Source organism: Sardina pilchardus, chromosome 16 (assembly GCF_963854185.1).
Source record: "Sardina pilchardus chromosome 16, fSarPil1.1, whole genome shotgun sequence".
Classification (NCBI taxonomy): domain Eukaryota; kingdom Metazoa; phylum Chordata; class Actinopteri; order Clupeiformes; family Clupeidae; genus Sardina; species Sardina pilchardus.
Window position 1 is genome coordinate 11,653,919 of NC_085009.1, and position 21,995 is coordinate 11,675,913.

General features: G+C 41.4%; 2 protein-coding genes across 2 annotated transcripts; both read right to left on the reverse strand.

Annotated features, from left to right (window-relative positions):
* Nucleotides 1–856: 856 nt before the first annotated feature.
* On the reverse strand, nucleotides 857–14,016 carry LOC134059429 (phospholipase DDHD2-like). The gene is made up of 18 exons (XM_062515822.1): nucleotides 13,867–14,016; nucleotides 12,936–13,186; nucleotides 11,550–11,745; nucleotides 10,894–11,084; nucleotides 10,380–10,469; nucleotides 9,886–10,006; nucleotides 9,372–9,461; nucleotides 8,419–8,560; nucleotides 7,932–8,140; nucleotides 7,734–7,801; nucleotides 7,408–7,530; nucleotides 7,228–7,323; nucleotides 6,808–6,957; nucleotides 5,500–5,655; nucleotides 5,281–5,383; nucleotides 3,791–3,964; nucleotides 3,161–3,308; nucleotides 857–2,792 (listed from the first exon to the last, which is right to left on the reverse strand). Exons 2-18 carry the CDS (start codon nucleotides 13,068–13,070, stop codon nucleotides 2,711–2,713), a joined length of 2,274 nt encoding a protein of 757 aa, XP_062371806.1. The 5' UTR covers nucleotides 13,071–13,186; nucleotides 13,867–14,016; the 3' UTR covers nucleotides 857–2,710.
* Nucleotides 14,017–14,265: 249 nt separating this feature from the next.
* plbd2 (phospholipase B domain containing 2) lies at nucleotides 14,266–21,118 on the reverse strand. Its single transcript, XM_062515824.1, has 12 exons — nucleotides 20,889–21,118; nucleotides 20,226–20,319; nucleotides 19,258–19,416; nucleotides 18,863–18,963; nucleotides 17,816–18,030; nucleotides 17,246–17,340; nucleotides 16,884–17,044; nucleotides 16,348–16,443; nucleotides 16,148–16,219; nucleotides 15,637–15,789; nucleotides 15,356–15,518; nucleotides 14,266–14,787 (listed from the first exon to the last, which is right to left on the reverse strand). The coding sequence occupies exons 1-12, from the start codon at nucleotides 21,092–21,094 to the stop codon at nucleotides 14,614–14,616; spliced, it is 1,689 nt and encodes a 562-aa protein (XP_062371808.1). The 5' UTR covers nucleotides 21,095–21,118; the 3' UTR covers nucleotides 14,266–14,613.
* Between the last annotated feature and the right edge of the window lie 877 nt (nucleotides 21,119–21,995).

Below are 21,995 nucleotides of genomic sequence, written 5' to 3' on the forward strand. Positions count from 1 at the left end.
CTCGACGACACCATCATACTATGAGTCTTATCTGAAACATTTTGAAATAGGAACCGCGGGCTACATAATGTTCTCAGTATACAATATTTTGAACTAGGCTAGGTGTAAATTCGAAAATAATTAACTGAATTGCACTGAGAAAATATAAACATTCACCAGGACGGACACACCTACTTCTGGGTTCAGGCGCAGCTGATGTGTCATAGTAAAAGTCCTTCCAGATTCAGCCAAATTTCAAGACAAAGTCAAAGAACCTGTTCTTATGTGATAAAAGCCAGCTGGCATAGTTACTTGTATATTAAATGCATATATTATACTTGCTTGATAAAATCCATCCATACGTATACATACATATCACAGATGGGAATGAAATAAGATATTTCAAATATTATATGAAAGGTATATTATTGCTTAGACTACTTATTCAGACTTTCCATATTCAAATTGCCAGACATGGAAAAGTCCAGCTTCAGAAAATAAAATATTTCATAGGTGTATTGGATCTACTTGTGCACTTAACACAGGTGATCTCACCAATAGCTCTTCCTGGCTGAAGAGTTGGAATCAAGGTCATCAGCTGGTTTAAGTGAATGGTTGGCACAGATACACATGTATATTGTGTGGTAGGACTTTTACTCTCTGAAGCTGGACTTTTCCACCTCTGAAAAATACACTAGACTACGACTAGTCTGAATTACTTACAGATAGCCTACAAAATAATACTTCAAGTGGTGTTGAAGACTACAGCAACCCAGGGAGCCTGTATTAAACAAGTGCAAGTAACACTACAAAGGTTTTACATTATTAAACACATAATTCTGTACAATCATTCAATTATGCAGCAGTAGTCAAAGACTGATATTTGTTAAATGTTTATTTGTACACACATTTGTTCAGATACATGAAATTGGATAAATAAAACGTACAAATAAATAAATCTGTAATGCTGTATTTCAGTATTTCTCATAGGCAGTATAAAATTTCCGAGTATGGGTAACTGAACAAAATGGCAGCGTTTTAGAGTGCTCTGTGAGAGGATTACTGTGATATACCTTCGTTTTTTTTGTGACACATGCATAGCACACACAAAAAAAGAGCAAGCAAAGCATTTTGTTCTCATAAATGCCATCAACTTCATAATACTTGTACAATTCAAATAACTTCAAGCTGCAACAAATTAGCTGAGCATCCTCTGAACAAATTGGCAAATTAGAACTTTATTTTTTTACAAAGTTCATGAGCCCAGTGGCATTACCCGCACCTGTGCACTTGCACACCTGAAGTAAACTTAAGGTACCACTTTGTACATTATTGAAAAGGTATAGCAAGAGGTACGTGACTCAGGCCAGGGAACTGGAGGGGTGAAAGACACAACTGGAATGGGGGTATTTTGTTTTACCCTTTTCACAAAAGTGTTCCCTTAAGGTGCACTTCAGGGGTCATAGTGCGAGTAACAATGCCTGCTGACAATCTGGAATGTTTCTAATCCAATCACCATTATTCACCAATTTGAAAAGAGCGAAAGGTAACAAGCATGTGACTGGCTGATCAGGCAGTGAGAAACATGCCAAAGTAAAGTGCTTCTGGAAAAGTTCAGTCCTTTCACAAAGGAAATCGGGGAGGAAACTGGGAAAAAGGTCACGTATTGCACGAAAATGCAGGCATTGGGATATGAACAAACTCAACACACTCTTACCACAATCAGATTTGGCACAACACCTCAAGACCGGGGAAAAACAACATGCATCTTCTTCTGGTGTTTCTATCTTCAACATAAATCAGCGTGAAGTGTTTTAGCTTTGTATCTTAACAATCCATTCCAATCTGACCATCCTCAGATATGTCGGTTATGTCGGGGAATCCAGAGCCATATAGATACATGTATCTATATGGCTCTGGGGGAATCCTGCTCCTTGATATGAATTCTAGAACACGGCTCCTTGATATGAATTCTAGAACACGGCGACCAGCTGCTGCACTGGCTCGTCGTATTAACTTTGTTTGTATGCTGCAAAGGCTCTGCGCTGACAAAATGCTCTAATGTGATGAAAACTAAACCTGTGTGCAACAGGTTGATTAAAGGTTTGACTGATATTGGCGATGATGTACTGAAAAAAAAGAAAAAAAGAAATGTTGTACAGCTCACCCATACAAGCATTTGCCCTCATGTCACAACTGAAGGGGAAAATGTGTTTTGGCTTAGGGTGGTTAAACAGGGTAGGGTGCGGGTCTTTGGTAACAATTAAAAGTGCAGTTATCAACTAACTGTATGGCATAAAACAGTACACATACTGTATGATTAACTGAGTAGATGAAATGAAAATACTATGTTAAACTGAAAAGTTGCAGTCCGATAACATAGCAGCAAAAAGGCAGTATATTTGCTGTGTCAAGGTATTTGTACTCAGCAACGAGTCTGATTTAAGCTGGCATATAACCATGCAGTAGCTGTTGCCTATTCTGACATTACCCATCACCCAAAACATTTTATTTCAGGATTAGTGTTTAGTATATCAAAAACATTTCTAGTCAAAAATGACTACAGTGGTCTTTTAGAGGCTTAAGTATATGTAGAGATATTAAAACCTCTAATTCCACATCAATGTTATCAGTCTTGAGGTAAAGATAAACAGTGAGTAAAACTTCATCCTTCCATACTTTCTTCAAATGCTTGTTATCCTTCTATATGGTCCTTCCATATGTTAACGTCCTACGATGGGGATTGTTCAAAAGCTATACCACGTTTTTCATAGATTTCCTTGAGAAGCAGAAGAGCCGTATCTTCAGATTCCCTGTAAAGGAAAAACAAAAACATTGATGTTAGAAATACAAATTCCCCTAGCTGTAAATTGTGCAATATCGTCCTTCTGATTTTAACATCAGATTCCAAGACATTTAGAGAGAGCTAAAAGGTTGCATAGGTAAAATACAGAAATACTGTATGCAATCCGTCTAGTCTGCAAATCCTCCGATGACCAGATGGTGGGGTACTAAGCATTTCAGTATGAGTTGAACATGTGAACAGCGCAGTAAATGTATCATTTGAATTGTGAAAGATGAATAAATCAAAATGCCCCGTGAACCGTTTTAAATGTTTACTCTAAAATGGCAATATTACTATGCAAGATTTTTTATTATTGACGTATCAATGTTGTCTCACCAGTAGCAGAGATGACTCTGGATGGCAAAGAGGTACTCGTTGAAACTTTCAATAGGTGCTTCTTGGAGAACGTAGTCGATTCGCCGACCCCCATTCAGCATCCCGATCTTTAAGTCTTTGTCCTCTGTTGCATCACTCTCCTCTGTTCCTGGTGACATTAAAAAATAGCTAATGAGGTATAAATGATTTCACAGTATTCGCCTACTGACAGCAAGCATCTGATCTGAGGAAACGGCAAGACAGCATGTAGCTTCTTCATACGTACACACTGTATGATCTAATTCAGACCGTGACATTAGAAGATTGTTTGCAGGTTTGCAGGTCCACTATATTTAGCATAAAACATAATCTTATGACTATCCATCAAGTATACACAAAACATCAGTACTTGATGACTATTCTCCTGTAGTGTAAGAGATCACTATACACACTGTACCAACTGGTCATCACCACCCTTTCTAGTAGTTTGAGAGAATTTGGATGGTTATGATAAATAAACGAGTAGTCCTGAACCGCTTAATCAATAAACTAGTATGGTTCCGCACTAATATATCCGTTTATTGATCAAACGGTTCAGGACTAGCATTTGATCAATAAACTGGCACACTAGTCTAACCACCAAGTCCTCACCCTCTGTTTCTAAAGTCTCTGATGTCTCCATGGCGATGCCTGTGCACACCGCTTCCTCCACAGACGGAAGGGCAGCCACTGGTATACGGGCGAAGGACTGCCACGCCGTCCGCAGGGAGCCAAGCACGTTGTTCCTCAGGTCGGCACCCATGCGGGTCAAACTCTCCCTCAACTCTGCAGGGTCACAAAGGGAAAAGGGATTCATTACAGGCTGAGGTGATGCGTCAGCATAGAATAGAATAGAATAAAATATATACTTTTTTGATCCCGTGAGAGAAATTCAGTTCTCTGCATTTAACCAAATTTAACCGAATTAGTGAACACACAGCACACAGTGAACACACACTGAGGTGAATCACACAACCCAGAGCAGTGAGCTGCCTGCCCAACCAGCGGCGCTCGGGGAGCAGTGAGGGGTTAGGTGCTTTGCTCAAGGGCACTTCAGCCGTGATGGACTTGTCGGGGATCGAACCAGCAAATCCGGTTACAAGCCCGAAGCCCTAACCAGTACACCACGGCTGCCCCATGTAAACACTGGTAGTGTAGTGGAGCTGGGCTAGCGTGCAGTAGCCTGAAAGTTGTCGATTCAATTCCCGGCTTCCACCGTTGTGCCCTTGAGCAAGACACTTACTGTAACCCCAAGTTGCTCCGGGGACAATGTAACGACAATGTAATCCCTTATATACTGTAGTTGACATATGTAAGTCACTTTGGACAAAAAGTGTCTGCTAAATGTAATGTAATGTAATGTACTGAAAGTAGTGCTTAAGAAAGCCCCTGATTACCCATTCAGGCACAGATTGAGAATGTGCATTGGATAATAGGAGGTAGACCTAAACTGATTGAGCATATCCTGGACCAACTGTATCCAAATTTCTCTTCCATCTCTTCTGAATTTGATGCATGTATTAACAAATGGCTTTGCACAACGATTTAATTATTAGCATTACAGTTAATTACAAAAAAAGTGAAAAGGCTTTTACATTTTTACACTGGCTCAGTCATAAGGCAATGTAATGGGGGGAGAAACATTAAGATCAGTTTAAGTAAATTAAGAGTAAATTTGTGTGGGATTTTTAAAAAAGTCAGTTAAAGTTAGTAAAAGTGGCGTCCGCGCCTTTGTCTTGCCTTGTGTGTCGCTTGGTGCGTAACTCAAAAAAGTAGTAAATCCAGAAAAAGAAAAGAAGTCGCACTCAAAAACCGAATTGTAAGAACTTGTATTGAAAACATAAACCGAAATATATAATGAGCCAAAGACAGACATTTCAGGTCTAGCCCATCATCAGCGTACCCAATTGAAAAAAAGTCTGTTTACATGACAGGGTCATGAATGTGTCCTAAACAAGTCATATACTGTATGTTTATGACACAATGCTTCTGGGTTAGGGTTCATGTGTCATGATGACAGTGTGATATGTTCATATCACTCTTATGTAGATACCTTTAAGTAAAGTGTTACTTAAAAAAAAAAAAGTAATATCTTATCTTACCCAGATGCATCCTCTTCCTCCCCTTGTGATGTGGTATCAGCATGGGCTCCAGGTCGGGCTCAGACACGATCATGGGCTCAATGCGGTACGCAACTGGATCAAACTGTAAGAGGAGAGCAACACAGCATTCTAAAGAGCCAGCCATAACCTTCCACAAAGGTTACTTTAACGTTTTGGATTCGCATTGCCCTTGTTCAATGCCCAAGAGGACGCACGCACCGGGTGGTAGATGTTGAAGAAGGCCTTGCACGTGGGGAAGTTGTAGTCGGGGTCGATGCGTTTCAGCCCTCGGACGGTCAGAAACATTCCGATGGGCGAGCCGAACGCAAAGAAGGAGTGTGGATGGAAAGCTAGCTGGGGGTAGTGGATGGACACCTGTAATGCACACAACAAGGGACAAAGAGAGGACACATTTAACTCATTCTTACATCAGTGAACACTGGCACTCCGTTTAATAAAAATATCAAATTGGCAAGTTTTGTCAAATCATCTTTTCTCTCAGTCTTCCACCAGTTTGAATATCAGCTATAATCGGTATTGTTACCATACTAACAATACTACAGTGGCGCAAAATACACCTCATGCTGCATAGCACACAAAAGGGGAACTACTGTAATTTTCTCTCTTTGAGACCAATCACAATGACTACAATCTACAGTACTGTGTGTCTCATGCTAGGTCTACAAGAGGTACTACACATTCACCATGACCTCTAGTTGTTCCCGATGGACACAGATATCTCCTCTCTAGTAGTCATGCGCCCCATTTCCACAATCCCTGCCCCTCCCTGCCCAGCTATGACCCCCCCCCCCCCCCCCCCACCCACCCTAAATCTCCACAGATGGACACTGCCTCCAAACTGTTGCAACATCCTATCAGAGCCAAAGGGCGCAGCACTGGATGGTTGAGATGTCGATGAGTCAACAGAAGAAGAACACAATTCCAAAATGACAAAGGAAACTACGAGAGACATGGTGAAATACTGTACGATGCAGAAACAAACGCAAGCAAATGTAAAAAAAACAGAAACAAAACAAACAAAAATAAATAAATAAACAAATAAACAAAATAGTGGATGGAGCCACTAACCTGTCCCCTGGCAACAGCATAGTTCAGCTATCCCCGAGAGCAACAAAAGTCAAACCAGACAAGTTTAACGGTGTGACCGTCTACTCTACGTCTTTTAGTGGCCTAGGCTAGTCTGAAACAATCTAACAAAACCTAACAAAACTAAGAACAATACTATACACAGGCACCACATACACTATTATGCTTACTACCTGCAATAAAAAGAATGTAATGTCCGCAACACTGCATTTTTCAAAAAAGTCACGTTTCGACCCTACTGGGTCTTCATCAGGCATCGAAACGTTGCTTTTTTAAAAAAAAAACATTAAATGGGAGCTGAAAGCAGTGTTGCGGACATTACATTCTTTTTATTGAAGCTAGTTCCATTTGTCCTGCACCTGCCAAGAGGTGGGATGTGCACACACACACACACAGCTACTCGTATTGTATGCTTATTACCTGACCGATCCCCACATCGAAATATTTGTAGTCTACAGCGCTGGTGGTGGAATAGGTCCGCAGGAAGCTTTGGCGGTGGGCCGCGCTGGCTTCGTTGTGGTCTGCCAAGTCTTCTGGGGGCAACATGGCCGCCATCCTGGCTTTATGATCCTGTGGAAGAACACCAGACTCTGGTGAATCCCATGGTCACGTGAGTTGGGAGGGTGTGAGATATTTACAAAATATACTGTACTTAGGTTGATTCCATTAACCCTTTATTTTATAAATGATGTGAACACCATCTAAACAGAAGAAATCTATAAGATTGTAAATCCAAATTTGGTGTGAAAATACACCTGTCGTTTGATTTCTTTTTCCTCTAATAAAAGCATTACAAGCATCGCAATTACAAGCTTTTAGCTTGTAGTGTTTGTCACTCACCTTCAAGATTTGTCTCCTACTGACCAAGTCCAAGATTTTCTTACGTGGTCCAAGTGGTATTCCAACTTTTTCTAATTCAGTTTCTGTGCAAAGAGACTGAGGAAAGGATGACAATACATTTAAAAATGTTTGTCATATTTGTCATTCCAATAAGTAGACTAAATTCAGTAAATCACTGACCAAAGAGTCTAGGTCCATTTCTTCCTTCTGTAAAATAGGAATGTATTTCTGAAGCCCCAGTCTACCGAGGGCGTCTTCCAGGTTTTCTTTCTTAGGGGTCGAAAGGTCACCGCAAGAATTTTTCTGTCAATTCAGGAGACACAAAACAGACAAATTCAATGCCATGTAATCACAAACACACTTTGCCTAGCTGGAACGTCTCGTCTTTTTTGTACGTCACTTCTACAGCAGACCACAAGCTGATGTATTGATTTAGATCTTTATTAAGACAAATAAAGAATAGTAAGAGGGGAAAAACAGGAAGAAAAAAGGGAAAAAAAACCTACCGTCTCATTCCCCAAGTCCTCTGAGCCTGTTTTCTGATTGGTCAGAAGATCAAAAAGAATAAGAGATCCTGTGAATACAAAGCAATACACAACATGAGACACAGGAGTTTATCAGCATATCCGACACAAAAAGACAACATATTGCAAAATATCCCATAATGACAAAATGGAGGAACAACATGGATGACCTAAACTGACCCAAACTGTGGCCCACGAGAGACACCTGCCCCTTGAAGTCTGGGTGGCGGCAGCGGAACAGACTGTGGAGTCTGTTGACCTCCGTTACCACGGTGTCCAGGATCGTCTGGCAGTAGGTGGGGCTGTTGTAGAAGAAGAGGTCCAGCAAGGTGTCGTTGGTGAAATGGCGGAGTCGGCTGATGCTGGGGAGAGTGATCCGCTGAATGGACCTGAGGGGAAATAAATAAATCGATCAATTGGTCAGTTATCAAGTCATTTTATTAAAACAATTTTTCAAATTGTCAATTATTTTACAGGTCAGACCTCGCATGGAAGGCACTGACTATAAATAAAATCCACAAACAACGAGGCAAAACATCCAAAGACAGACAAAAAGTCCAACATCGAAAACAAAGAACTGTTACAGAACCAAACCATAACCAAACAAAAGTCCATTCATCGTTTCTGAATCAATGTTTCTGTCTCGAGGAGTAATTGGTGCCCTCACTCGTCAACACCGGTGGCGTCGCCATGGAGAGCGCTGTGCCAGTCGACAGGAAGGAACTCCACCCTGCCAACCCTGCCCTCCTCTCGGGCCGACCTGCAGTGGGAGCTGAGCAGGCTCAGAGCAGCACTGCGGAAATCATTCACTGGACAGAGGAAGAGAGAGAGACAGAGAGAGAGAGAAAGAGAAAAACAGAAAGAAAGAAGAAAGAAAAAAAGAACCAATCAAACAAATAAAGATGAAAGAAGAAAAGAAAGAAAGAAAGAAAGAAAGAAAGAAAGAAAGAAAAAGAAAGAAAGAAACATCACACAACCACAGGAGGCTTTGCTCAATCAGACATCAGGAAATCAGATTTCAAAAGCAGCGCACAACAGCAGAAAACAATAAACCTCTAAAAGAGACCCGACTACAGCAGAAATGCACTCAGTCAATAATTTAGTTCAGTCAATAATGGTCTGCAAGACAACGGTGTCGTAATTCTTGTTCAGTTCCATCAGATATGTGCAGATTAAGGATTTTTTTGAGAATGGTTTCTCCCTGCTCCTAAATATGCTTGCTTGGGCTTTGTCTTCAAGTTTCCACAAAGATTGTGAAAAAAGTTTTTCAATAACATCAAAGCTTACGTTGTGTATTGGAGAAGATGTTATTTGCAATACTATTATTTTTTTCTTCTTTAAAACACGCACACAGAAACACACACAAACAAACGGATCCATTTGAACATAGTATTATGCTGGTAAAGGATGTTAGTTACAATATCATTATTGTAACACAGACACACAGACACACAGACACACAGACACACAGACACACACAGACACAGACACACACGCGCACACAGACAGACACACACACACATAGACACACAGACACACACACACACACACACACACACACACACAGACACACACACACACACACACACACACACACACACACACACTTTTTAAACCTACCACATTGGATGATACTCCGAAAGCGGAGGTCGCACGCGGGCCCGATCCCGTGCACCATAAACACCAGGTGGTCCACTGTCTGAGGCTCCCCTGCAGGCACACAGACACAGCACTACATCAACACTAAGCTACTGCGTGATAATACATGAAATAATGAATGTTTAAAAACAGATGCTTTCAGCCAGGCCCAGGTCTAAAAGAGGACGATCTGACAACGTCTACCTCCTCAGTTTGGGGTGGGGGGGTGAGAAAAGCTGAACAAATGAAAAGTGAATAATCACAGTGCCCACAGTATTTAGTGGACCTAAGCAAATGTAATGCACACCAAGGGCTGTTGGGGAAGTGCTGGGCAGTTCTCTTTGACCTCGAGAAACAGAGATCTATGTGAAAAATCGCCGTAATTCTCCTTTAAACACAGGCCATCAGGGTTGCAAAGCACAGGCCATCAGGGTTCTACAGCACAGGCAGGCCATGAGGGTTCTAAAGCACAGGACATGAGGGTTCTAAAGCACACCTTCAGGGATGTCCACAGCAATGTTCTCAATGCCCCTCTTTACTGTGCGAGGTCTCCCCTGTTCAGAGGGGGAGGAGACCCAGTCATCCTGCAGCATGATTGGCTGGTACTGCATAATGAGCTGCCAATGAAAAAGAAGGACAAAGCCCATCAGAAGAATCTCAGCCTGACTGGTTAAGCAGAAGTCACTCACAAGAAAACCTCACTCTTAAGGTACGTGCTACATGGGTCTACGTTTTGAGCAATGTTGCCAGGCAATCGCATGAATTGTTTAGATTTTTCAGATCACTACAATTTTCCCAATCATTATCACATTTCTCCAGATAAAAATGAGCTAACCAATATTAGTGGGGAAAGTGCACAAACAACATTGTTCAGGAACATTGTCCAGCAACATTGTTCAAAACACTGTCCGATGAGTCATCACCCTTGAGGTACATCTTGTAGGCACTTAGCTGGTCCCTAGACTGCCCTGCCATGACATGCCACCTTACCTTGGGGTTGTGAAGAATGACCGTCTCGCCTGTGGGAAACTCCAGCTTCCTCTTCCACTCCCCTAATGTTACGGCGATCATGTACGCATCCTGTCAAGGAAGCACAAATCACTCATCGTCAAATCACAAACACGTGCATGATTCTCCAAGAAAAGAAGATAATATCTTATATTATATCATATTATGTTATATATAATACATCATATTTTGCACGTCTCAATTAACCTCTTTCTATTACATAAAAGTTTCAGCTAAAGGTTTCCTTGACTATTTTATCCAAAAAAAGACACAGACTGGCAAAGGCTGGTTTGGGAATCGAACCCAGGGCGACCAATTATCAGGCGGTGGTTACACCATGCCACATAAACCATTTTTGGTTTTGTTTCATACCTACAGTACAGTACTCCTAGGGTTAGTGTCGAGTGACCTCGAGAAACCGAGAATCATGTGAGAAAGAAACACAATTTGCTTGAATTCTCCTTTATGCATAAGCGCAAAAAGAGGGATGGCTTGCCTCCAAGCGGTCACTGAACGACTCCGGGTACGGCATGTACCGGGGGTCCTCGTTGCCTTTGAAGAACCACGTGCAGCGACGGACTTCGGAGGGTGCTTGGTCCCAATAGACAGCATAGCGCAGACGCTCGGTCATGCGGACGTCATAGCGACCGCCCTCCACAGCGACCACGCTCTCCTCTTCGTTTTTCACTGAAATAGACGTCAGGTAAATAACAAGACAAGATTAATACAGACTTAAAGGTGTAGTAAAAAAAAAAACACAAAACAAACTCTGGGGCTTGTGCATAATCATGGCCCTGTAAATGGGACAGCGACATAGCGGACCAATCCATAAATAATCCTAGCCAATCAACATTAAGCTTCAGCAACACAAAAGAGGATGTGTAATAGGATTGTCATTTTGCTGGTGAAATTCATATCCACTTAATTTTTGCTTTTGTGCACAATGAACGTACCCACAGTTATTTAGCTTTGTACATTTACTTAGATTCTTGTAAAACATTTGTTTCTTGAACAGCTACATCAATAGCTACATAAACTACAATGTTGAGCTGAAGCAAATCATTCCGATGATTTCAAAGTGTAATCGTGAGATAATACCAAAAAAGTATTTATTACAAAACAGCTAGGATACACATGTAGGAGTCCTCTTACAGTTCTTGAGCGCATCCTCCAGCTTAAGAGAGTCTTCATGGCTGAACGGTAGCCAGTCCTTCTCATTGGCCCGGCGACAGTAGAACCAGTGAGGCTGGACTGGTTCGTAAATGGACTCGGACAAATCCAGACCGTCCAACATCTCGAAAGACTCGGCAGAGGAGGGAGAAGTTTCATCCAAAGTGGCTGCTGCCGTCTGAGGAGTAAATAAATACAAACACACACATTGAGTAAATACAAACAAACAAACACAGTGATCTTAACCCATTCTATGCGCTGCAGTTGCAGACATGAACATGATGGTGTGAGTGGATATGTACTGTATGTGGTAAAAAATGTATAGGACACACAGGACCTCAGTTTAAATGGTGGGCAAAGTCTGTCAACATTGGCAAAGTTCTCGTGCCTCAACTATAGCTGTCACGGGGGAACTGAGCTGACTCGTCAATCTTTGTGTTTAAATGTCTTGTCCATGGTTTTTAAATGAGCAAATTCACTTTGTCTATTATCAAATTAGCTTTGCTTAGACTTTGTACTTATTGCTCAACATTCAAATTAGGGCCTGTATTGTTCAAAACAAGTCAACAGAGTTCTATCAGTGTCTAGTGAGATCTAATCAACGGCCTGCTTGAGAAACACACAATGTACTGCTCTCAGGATGCTGTCGGCTATTTATATAAGCGGTTGTGCTGCTTATGTTTGACTTACTGTCCTTGAACTTAATTTAGATGTCAGACTTCCTATATGATACATGCAAGCTTACTGTGTCTGTTTTCACAGTCATGACAGTTCATGACATTGAACGGTATTCCACCCTGTAAAGTGAGCCATCTTGTTTCGGCTTATAGAACTCCAATTTCAACAACACAGTATCTCTAACTACACCATGCTGTTTCCTTCCAAAATGAATAATGCTGCCATATCTAAGCAATAAAAATATCAGTCTAAATAAAACTGTGTGACAAGTGGACATATGTCTCTTTCACAGCTGCTTGAAAACAGGACACTATGACCATTCAGTCTGCATATAATACACACACACTGTGTCTCACTGGGCTAATTTTGGTTGAGGTATTCAAAGCATGGGTTCCAGGCAAGATGTGCTGACTAACGTGCATATGGCTATGTATATGATCAAATAAATGCAAGCTATATTTAGTGACTTGGCTCTGCCAGGCTTACTAGCCCCTAAATAATATTTTTTTTCTGGGATTGACAATAACATTCAATTCAATTGACAATAAAATTCAATTCAATTCTTGAATTTCCCCTTGGGGATCAATAAAGTATCTATCTATCTATAACAACAGCAGGGACAATAAGTGACAACTAAAGCCAACTGAGGGAACATCATTCAAGGTTGCCCTCAAAAAAGTCAAACTGTACCTTCTTTTTGTCTATTCCTGTGGAGGGATCCCCCTGACTAACGGACAAATTAGAGTCTTCCACTTGTAGGACCTGCTCCTGTCCTGGAACCACGGAAGACGCACCACCACCACCACCAGTTGGGTCATCAGACATCACGTGACCAGTTTTGAGCTTGTGTTGAGAGTCCGGACACCTGGCATCCGAGACAACAATTTCCTGGAATTTTAAGTTCCAGTTTCTCTGCTAGGTTTGAGGGAATGCTTCTTGATCTGTAAGTAATCACAAATAAAGAGATGTGGTCACTGCCATCATATGACATGCATGTGTTTAATATCTGCTTATTATGCATTTGACTGTCTGACAGACAATGTCACTGACAGCTCAATTTCTATCTAAAGTAACAAGAATATGGTTCACACACATTTTTCAACATTGCAGTCTAATAAAGATTTATGGTTGGCCATTACTGCATAGGCTGCCAATCTAACCATACAAAAGGCCCTATTATATAGAAAACTCAAGACGTAGCCTGATAAAACTTTACCACTTTACGATGACATACAATGTGAAAACCACCGTCGTCAGCACAATATATTGTGCTGGAATATGACTTTTTCTTACACACCAAACAAACATCCCAAACAGATCTTCGGTTCCTTTTTCTTAACAAGACAACACATTCAACAATCTGACATTACAGCACGTGCAATACTACTACGTACGTTTTAGATTTGAAACATTTTTATGAATAGTTATTGGACATCGTTAAAACGGAACGCAAACAACTTAATAGACAACCGGCACAATTACATAACTCACCAGATGTTAACACAAATCTGTTCTGTGCGAACGTCAGCTGGCTGGCTGATTAGTCAAAACCCCTGTAAGGATAACTAGCTGGCTAAGCTAGCGAGCCAGCTGTCAGCGATCATAAGAAAGATTCACTTACCTATACGAATGGAAATTCATGTGTTCGTGTCACTCGGAGCTGTACTTGCAGAGAAACAACCTACTTCAATGGAAGAAGTATCCAAAATAATGATCCTGTCATGGTCAGCAGGCTCTTGAGTTTGCTTTTAAACGTCAGTGTCATATGAGAATCGTTTCATTTGTTTATTTCCGGGTAACGGTATTTGTGTCACAGTAAAAGCCCACTGTTTACTTCCTCTGCGCCAATGTTGTATGCTTCTATGATGATTGGTTGATCTAGCCATCACATACGTATTTTCAACTAATCAAAATAAGACATTGGATTTAACACTACCATTTCTTGTTCTTAAAAAATGATTTTGAGAAAAAGAAACATTCAAAAAAGGTATACTTCTTCAATACATCCACAACAACAGTCACTCATATAGGCTACTTGTCTTATTCATCGTTTTAAAAATTGTTTTATTCAGAAAACTCATGAAATCAAACAGAAAACAATAATTAAAAAAATAATCTGAAACCACTGACAGATTAAACATCAGCAATCCTGTCCATGGCTTGTGTTTTCCCTTTCACTCCTTAGTCCTTTCTTTTCTCTATACTGTCATCTTGGAGTCTCCGTCTTGATTTAGACATAATGATCATGATGATTAGGAAGGCTTTGTGCAAAAGAGTGTGCGTGTGTCCCATTTGACGTGTGTGTGCGTGTGTGTGTGTGTGTCTACTTGTTGCATTTGTCCATGTTTGCATGTGTGCTACTTTGAGTTCAGACAGTGTCCCATTTGACATGGACTGTAGGGAAGGCCCAGCGGTCCGGATGGCCCATGTGCAGCTGGTCGCTGTACGGAGAGCTGCTCCACTGGAACGGCGGCACCTGGTCCCACGTAGGGCCACTGGCAGCCAGCATCTGATACTCCTTATACATGCCGTACGACGTCATCTGTGGGAGCAAGGGAAGACTCAAGTTAGCATCCATCAAAAAGCATACAGATCTGGCCCCAGCTGTGGCGCAACCGGCTGGGGCACCTGCACCGTACACCGGTGACCCGGGTTCCTTTCCCCCGTGGTCCTTTCCGAATCCCATCCCTGCTCTCTCTCCCATTCACTTCCTGTCTCTCTCCACTATTCTATCAATAAAGGCATAAAAACGCATAAAAATATACTTAAAAAACCCCCAAAAGCATACAGATCTAGGCTGGGTGAACCCTGCTGGCGAATTTGGATTTCACCAAGCAGCTCAGGCTGGAAACCTGCACATCTATCTCCCCTGATCCTGTCCACAACCTTGAGTCCAATAACAAACTAGCTTATTCAAAAGACGCACCGGATCGTTGGTCTGATTGGTTGAAGGACTATCCAAGCGTACGCGGTCATTTGAACAATTCCCATTGATCATGCCTCTTGTGCAGTAGTAATAAAGCGCAGACTCCACACACTAAACAATGTTCAATCTTAAGGGACTAATACAAATCTTCATTAAGACAGAGAGAGAGCAGACACAGGCTTGCCTTCATGTCCGTTCCACCGTGAGGCCGCTGTTTCAGTGCTCCAAAAGGATAGGTGCCATTGGCAGGGTTAAGGTCGGAGCGTGCAGAGATGGTGTTTTCTCCATTCTGTTTCGGGTTACAGCCATCACACCGGGACAGGGGATCTTTCTCATAATTGTTGTACCTGCAACAGGGATGCCACTGGTCAATAGTTTTCTTTGGTAGGAAAGTGAGAAGTGTTTTGGGTAGAGAGCACTACAGCCATTTAAATGATCAGTGGACCAAGGTAAAGTATAGATCACCTCATGAGCCTGACCATAGACTCTAGATCGGTCACTAAGGTTTGATTCCGTCTGAATATCTGAGCCCTTGGATTCATATCGAAGGAGAACCAGGGCCCGTACTGCTGAACCAACTCCTGGCAGCCGCTGGCATTGAAGACCTCTTCATAGTACCTGTATGTAGGGTGGAGAGGAAATTCAGGTTGCAATCAAACATTCAATAAATATCAAATACAAAATACAAATATGAGAGGAGAGGATGTATTGCTTCACTCAATTATGGCCTTTTCTACTTCAGACATGCAAACCAACAAAAAGTGTCTTTTTTCATCATGACTCATCTACATATGATGTTATGAATTGATGAAGTATATACTGTAAAAACACATTTCATACAGTATGAAATCATATTGTGAAATAACTGCACAAAATCACTTACAGATACAAAATGAGCAGAATTAAAACAAGTATGCTTGTGCATGCATGTACTGTAGATATGCTCTCTGAATAGCAGACTAGTCTTTACACTTACGGGATGTTGTAGCTAGCCCAGTAACCTGCTCCGTAAAGCTCAGTGGTTTTATCCTGGACCATAATGAAACCTCTACAAGAAAAGAGAGAAATGTAAACAAACACAACACAAATCAGCAAAGTATCAACAAAACCAAGGGAAAATGAGAAGCATTGGCAGCATACAAGGATCATAACATTATATGAAGGTAGAGGACTTACGGAATTTGCTCTAGAACAGTGAAAAGCTCCTCTGTGATATCAGTCCTTCCTGGAGTGAAGACTTTATAATCCACAATCATCCACTGATTATTATACCTTAGGTGGAGAGAGCACAATATTCATACTATTTATCTTGATTACAAATGTATATAAAGAAATCATTGCACATATCTGATACATAATTTAGAAATGTCATTCTACTCTCTTTATTTAGCCACCTTCTCAAATCTAGAGATATATTTCAAGACTCTTTGACATTTAAATAATTCAATAAATCATTCATGACAACTGTTTTGTTGATACAGTATGTTACTTACATAGCATAGTTATGAACAGAACACACAATTATTTAGTTATCTATAATGTCCAGGATTAAGGATAAGGTATGCAAATATGTATGTTATCTTTTAAATATACTGCATGTGATTATGTCAACCAACAGGTATTGTGTGGTGTAATCACAGAATCCATATTTGCATATGAATGTGTATTGTGTCTATCTGAGAGTGCTTGTGTGTTCACAGACGCAGACATACGTTCCACTGTTGTACTTGCTGAAGACATCAGCCCACTGCTTGCCTGTCTGTGCAAGACGATTGGCAACAATGTTTCGGAGCCACTCCATCACCGTGCCTTGCGGCACCACGTACTTCCACAAGGCAGGGTTACTGTTCCCGATTGTGGTCTCCATGGCAACCTAAACAAAAAAAAGCGCAGCACCGCGGTGCAAAACAGAGAGGTGTCTTACACTGCAGATAACCAAATGCAAAAACAAACAAACGAATTAGGTTGCATACAAATCACCTAATTCTCCTCGGCCCTGTCTGACACCTCACACCTAAACTCACGATCAAACTTATACTTGACTGCTGCAGCCTGCTGCAAAATCACTACTCACCAGCCCACTGCTGAGGATGTAGAAGTCATCGCCTGAAAAGATGGACCCAGGGTAGGAGGAGAAGGCCTGAATGGCCCCAGGGATGGGCTGCTCATCTGGAACACAATAAGCCAAATCAATTAGTCCAAGGACAAAGTGTTTTACTGCAGAGAAAAAAAGCGTTCTTTACCCTGGGGGAATATATACGTGGTTTAGTAAAAAAAATATGTAGTAAACCCTCTACAACAAGAGCCTTAAGGCATTGATTTGTTTGGCAAATGAAGCCATACAGCTCTGCTATTAGGAGGTGTACCACTTACTCAGGTTTGTACTTATCCCCCAGAGTGGAGAACCTTACAGAGTGTAGAGTGAAAAACAAAACAACAATCTGGAGTGATAATTAACCATGTACCATCATGTCTCAATCATGGTATTCTCAACTCCAAAGAGCACACTGGCTACCACATTTTCTTTAGGAACAAAAAAGACATTTGTGTACGAGGAGTTTGTCGTCAAGATAACTGCACAAAAGAAAGACATTACGAGAGAGAGAAAGAGAGATTGTGTATGTGTCTGAATGTGTGTAAACACCTTTTGATGAAGTGTGGTACGAGAAGGAATACTTCTTCATGATCCTCAACATGGACTGGTAAGTGTTCCATGTGTCATGTGACACCAACAGCTCTTTGTTGCCTGGCAGCAGCTTCACCAGGGCGGAGCAGGAGCCCGAGCCAAGCGTCCGTGATGGTCTGCTCTTATTCAGCGCAGCCTCCAGATCCTCCAGATCTCCACCCATCTGAAACAACCTGATGGAGCACAGGGAGTGGGTGGGTGTGTAAAACATCTTCAAAACATACAGTTTATCTCTCCATCTGAAATTGTTACAGAAAAAAATGAATAACAACATCTATTTTTTTTAAAGAAAAAAAAATATATATATATATGGATTATAAAATACACACCAACTGACTAAAGTGCATTACGTCATAAGCATGCCTAAAACCAAGAAAGAAAATCTAAATTTAGAAAATGCAAATAAAAGAAAGAAAGAAAAATACCCATTATGGACAACGTATGTCACATGTTTTCAGCACTCAGCTGCTCCTACGCACATCTTACTTCTCATGTGATACGTGAGACCATCACAACATCATGTGACTATTTTTGTGCAAAGAAACCTTTGGTACATTGCAAACATAGAAGTTACTTGAGCCCAGTGCTAATAATAGCATCTATTTATAGAAACAGACTCTGGGGGAAGCTTTGTTGCCGGGGCTAAAAACAACATAAAATATCTACTTGTATTCAGCGCTATAATGGGTTTAATGTGCGTCACTCTGAGTGAAACAAATAAAACAATCAACAGATCAATCAATCAACAGTCACAGTGCTCATCAAACTGCCCCGCTCCTTAATGACAGGATTTGTAAAACAGCAGAAGCTACAATCTTTGAACCCTCTGACCCTTTTGCAACAGCACACCCATTGTCCCCCCATTAATTTCAAGATCTCATTTCAAGACAGCATTTTTTTTTTAGCTAATCTCTGTAGCCAAATGACATGTATCTAGGCCACTACCTCCCAGCAGATTATGCTGAGCGAGAGCAGAAATTAGTAGGGGATGGAGAAAGCACTCACAGAAAACCGAATGGGTTGAGTTTTGGGATGGCCGTAGAGAAAGACAGCTGGTCGTTGTAGGCGTCCTCCATCCCTCTGAGCTGCAACAGTGCAAGGCGAACCTGTGGAGCAAATGAACAAACAAACAAACAAACAAACATTTACATTCAAAGGTCTTTCAATCAGCCAAAAGCTTCTTTTTTCCAGGTACTTCAAAAAAAGAGTATACTGTACATCACACACTGGAGGATATCCTTTTGCTGATTTTAGCTGATCCTTTTTGTGCAAACTCAATCAGCTTTTACCTCTCGTGTGATGCAATACAAAACATGTTTGGACCGGCATTCATTTACTGGGGAGTAACAATTTTGTTATGTGTTAAACAATTTACCAGTGTCCACAGCTGGGCAGTTTACCTGGTGCCAGTACGCTGAGTCAGGCTGTTTCTCGATCTGTTCTACGACCCACTGAAGGTTAGCTGTGATGTAGTCCTTTAACTTCTGGCAATAAACGGTATCGTATCCAAATGGCCCACAGTAGTCAACAATAGTGTTCATCCAGTGTTTGTAGATGAGCTGAACATAAAAACAAAGCAAACAAAATAATGGGGGGGGGGGGGGGGGGATGATATTTCATTACAGCACAAACAATGAAAATACAGTAAACAGTTGTGATTGTTTGTAGAGAAGTATCAATTTTGTAGAGGACAAGGAAGCATCAATTTTGCACAGAGGAGGGCAGAGAAGTATCAGTTTTGCAAAAACCTACATTCATACACAGTTTCTCTTTTAGAGGAAATTATTACTTTTATGAGTAAGACTGGACTTCCACATACAGAGTCCCATCAGGCCGACAGATGTCTGGCAGCGTTGGTGATTACTTGGCGTAGCATGTTCAGTCATGTCCAGTCATGTCCTGTCCTGCTTGGCAAATCTTTAAATGTGCGAAGTATGACCTTACACAGCAAATGTAAGGTGTCCAATAGTAGCCTACAAACAGCTGCGTATGTTTATTTGCGAAAGATTGTTTGTCAGGCAGGGCCGCAGGAGGCTTTGCCAGGCAACCATCACCACATTTCGACCAAGCTACAAAAGCACCATACACCAATTCTTAATTTTGAAGTGATGAAAAACAGTAAGGAAAGAACTTTGCACATGGGAAATGTGTTCTTCATTATACATGTTTTATCACAGTTTTTGACTGCATGGCACGTTCTCAAGTAGGCCTATGTGTTTAGATGGAACCTCTTTAGACTTCACATCACCTGCACAGTTTGATAAGTCACATCTGTCTATTGCAACTGCAATATATTTTTTGGCTGTATGATATGATATCATATCATATCGGCAAAATAAAACTGTAGGTGGGCTCAAATGTCACTGACCTCTGAGGTAGCGGCACCCTCCACCGCCCCCGCAGCATACGCCTGCATGGTGTCATTATGGCGCCCACTTGTGGTCACCTCTAGATAGGCCCAGCTAGAAGAAACACGAAAAAGAGATATACAGTATCTATTAACAAGAAGTGAAAAATACGATACATTTGGGCATCTATCCGTAGTGCTCAAGAAGGTAATTAGGCTAGTACATCGTACAAATAGCCATCTTCTAGTGAATCTGCTTAACTGGGTGACAGAAACTGCTTAATACGTTTCTTTCAGAGGGAAAAAAGGGGAAATATTCTTGAACGGTCATGGGATTGAAAAGCTTTCCGTTGCAAATTTCCAAATTAGCTCAGGGGTAACAGAAAATAGCTGATATAATGACTTCATATAGGCCTAAGTTTACAGCCAGACAACAGGCAGCACAGATCAATTGGTTATTCCATTTTTGACTTGCATACGTTGCAAAAAATCCCAACAACAACTCACAAAACCTTAGACGTTTTCCTTGTGTATGCTACATATGACTAGGCCTACAGAGAGTGAAGTGAAATGAGGAATTGCATTCGCAAGTCCTATACACAAACGCATACAAAGCCTGCGCGAACGAACCCCCTGCAAAACAACCTTGCCCCAGGTAAACAACTGATAAAGAGATAATTTTACCCTGAATTTGAGATGTCATCTGTGAATTTCGCAAAAGCCACATTGTCGGCATGATAGCCCTCGACCAGCTGAAGCTTGCCAGTCTGTTTGTCGATCACGATAGACTGAATAACAGCGCCAAGGGGGCATATCCACAGCAAAACGTTGAAAATACATATTAAACCAAAACGTCTCACAGTTGCATTTAGATCAACACAGCCAGACATTTTCAACCACTAGCTTTGGTCATATGACAACAAATGGTCATGTGACAGAACCTTTCGCCAAGGCTGCGATACTTCATAATAAGAGTCCTAAGCGACTTGTGGCCTGAACCTCTGGAATCAGCACGCCCACGCCCACGCCCACGCCCACAATAAAACATATTTAAATAGTCATACTTTTATCAGAGACACTTAAAGACTTTGCTTTTATAGGTCTGTCTGCAAATTGATAATATTATAATTATGTTGTGGTTCATTGAATGTTTCTCATATTTTTGTTGCCATAAATATGTGAACATTTATCACACAGTAGCCTATGTGTTGTAACAAAAATAAAGGCAAAATAAATAAATACGTAGGCTACAGTAAATATAAAACACAGTAGCATAACATCTCTGGTTTTAGCACTGTCTTCCCATTTCAGTCTTCCTATTACAATCAGCTTGCAGAGGCAGCAGAGGCTACAACAAAACGGAAGCCAAGAGGACACGGTTGGCATGACCCTCTGGGTCAACGTGGTCAACTTGGCAGTGGGCAAGCCAGGGAGGCCACGAGACTCAGCAGATTCCGTTATGATCGGACCTATGGTAGACACTGCAGCACTGTGCGCAGTAGAACCTTCTCACTCACGCAGACGCTCGTTGGGAGAGGTAACCAGCCACCATGGGTGAAAGGGTTTGGCACCAGAATTGCATTGAGGCGCCATTCAACCTCTAGGGTGTCCTTATGATACCCACAGGATGTGTGCTTGTTGTAAAAGGCTCAGCATCCCTTTCTCCATCATCCATTCAATGCTGACACTTCAGACCCGGCACCTGTGAAGTAAGGCCGCGCCTCCTCTTGATTGTGTTAACAAATGATCAGAAAGTCAGTTGCATCATCAACAAATGAGGAATGAAATGAA

Bases quoted from the DNA above. Each gene is read 5' to 3' on its own strand.
- LOC134059429 (XM_062515822.1), bottom strand. From the start codon at position 13,070: ATGTCTGATGACCCAACTGGTGGTGGTGGTGGTGCGTCTTCCGTGGTT. The intron at 8,141-8,418 runs GTGAGGGCACCA...ATTTCCCCTCAG, and splicing joins GACGCCACCGGTGTTGACGA to GTCCATTCAGCGGATCACTC. The intron at 5,384-5,499 runs GTGCGTGCGTCC...CTCCTCTTACAG, and splicing joins TCTTCAACATCTACCACCCG to TTTGATCCAGTTGCGTACCG.
- plbd2 (XM_062515824.1), bottom strand. From the start codon at position 21,094: ATGTCTGGCTGTGTTGATCTAAATGCAACTGTGAGACGTTTTGGTTTA. The intron at 16,444-16,883 runs GTATGTCTGCGT...TCTCCACCTAAG, and splicing joins AGCAAGTACAACAGTGGAAC to GTATAATAATCAGTGGATGA. The intron at 15,790-16,147 runs GTAAGTGTAAAG...CCCTACATACAG, and splicing joins TGGGCTAGCTACAACATCCC to GTACTATGAAGAGGTCTTCA.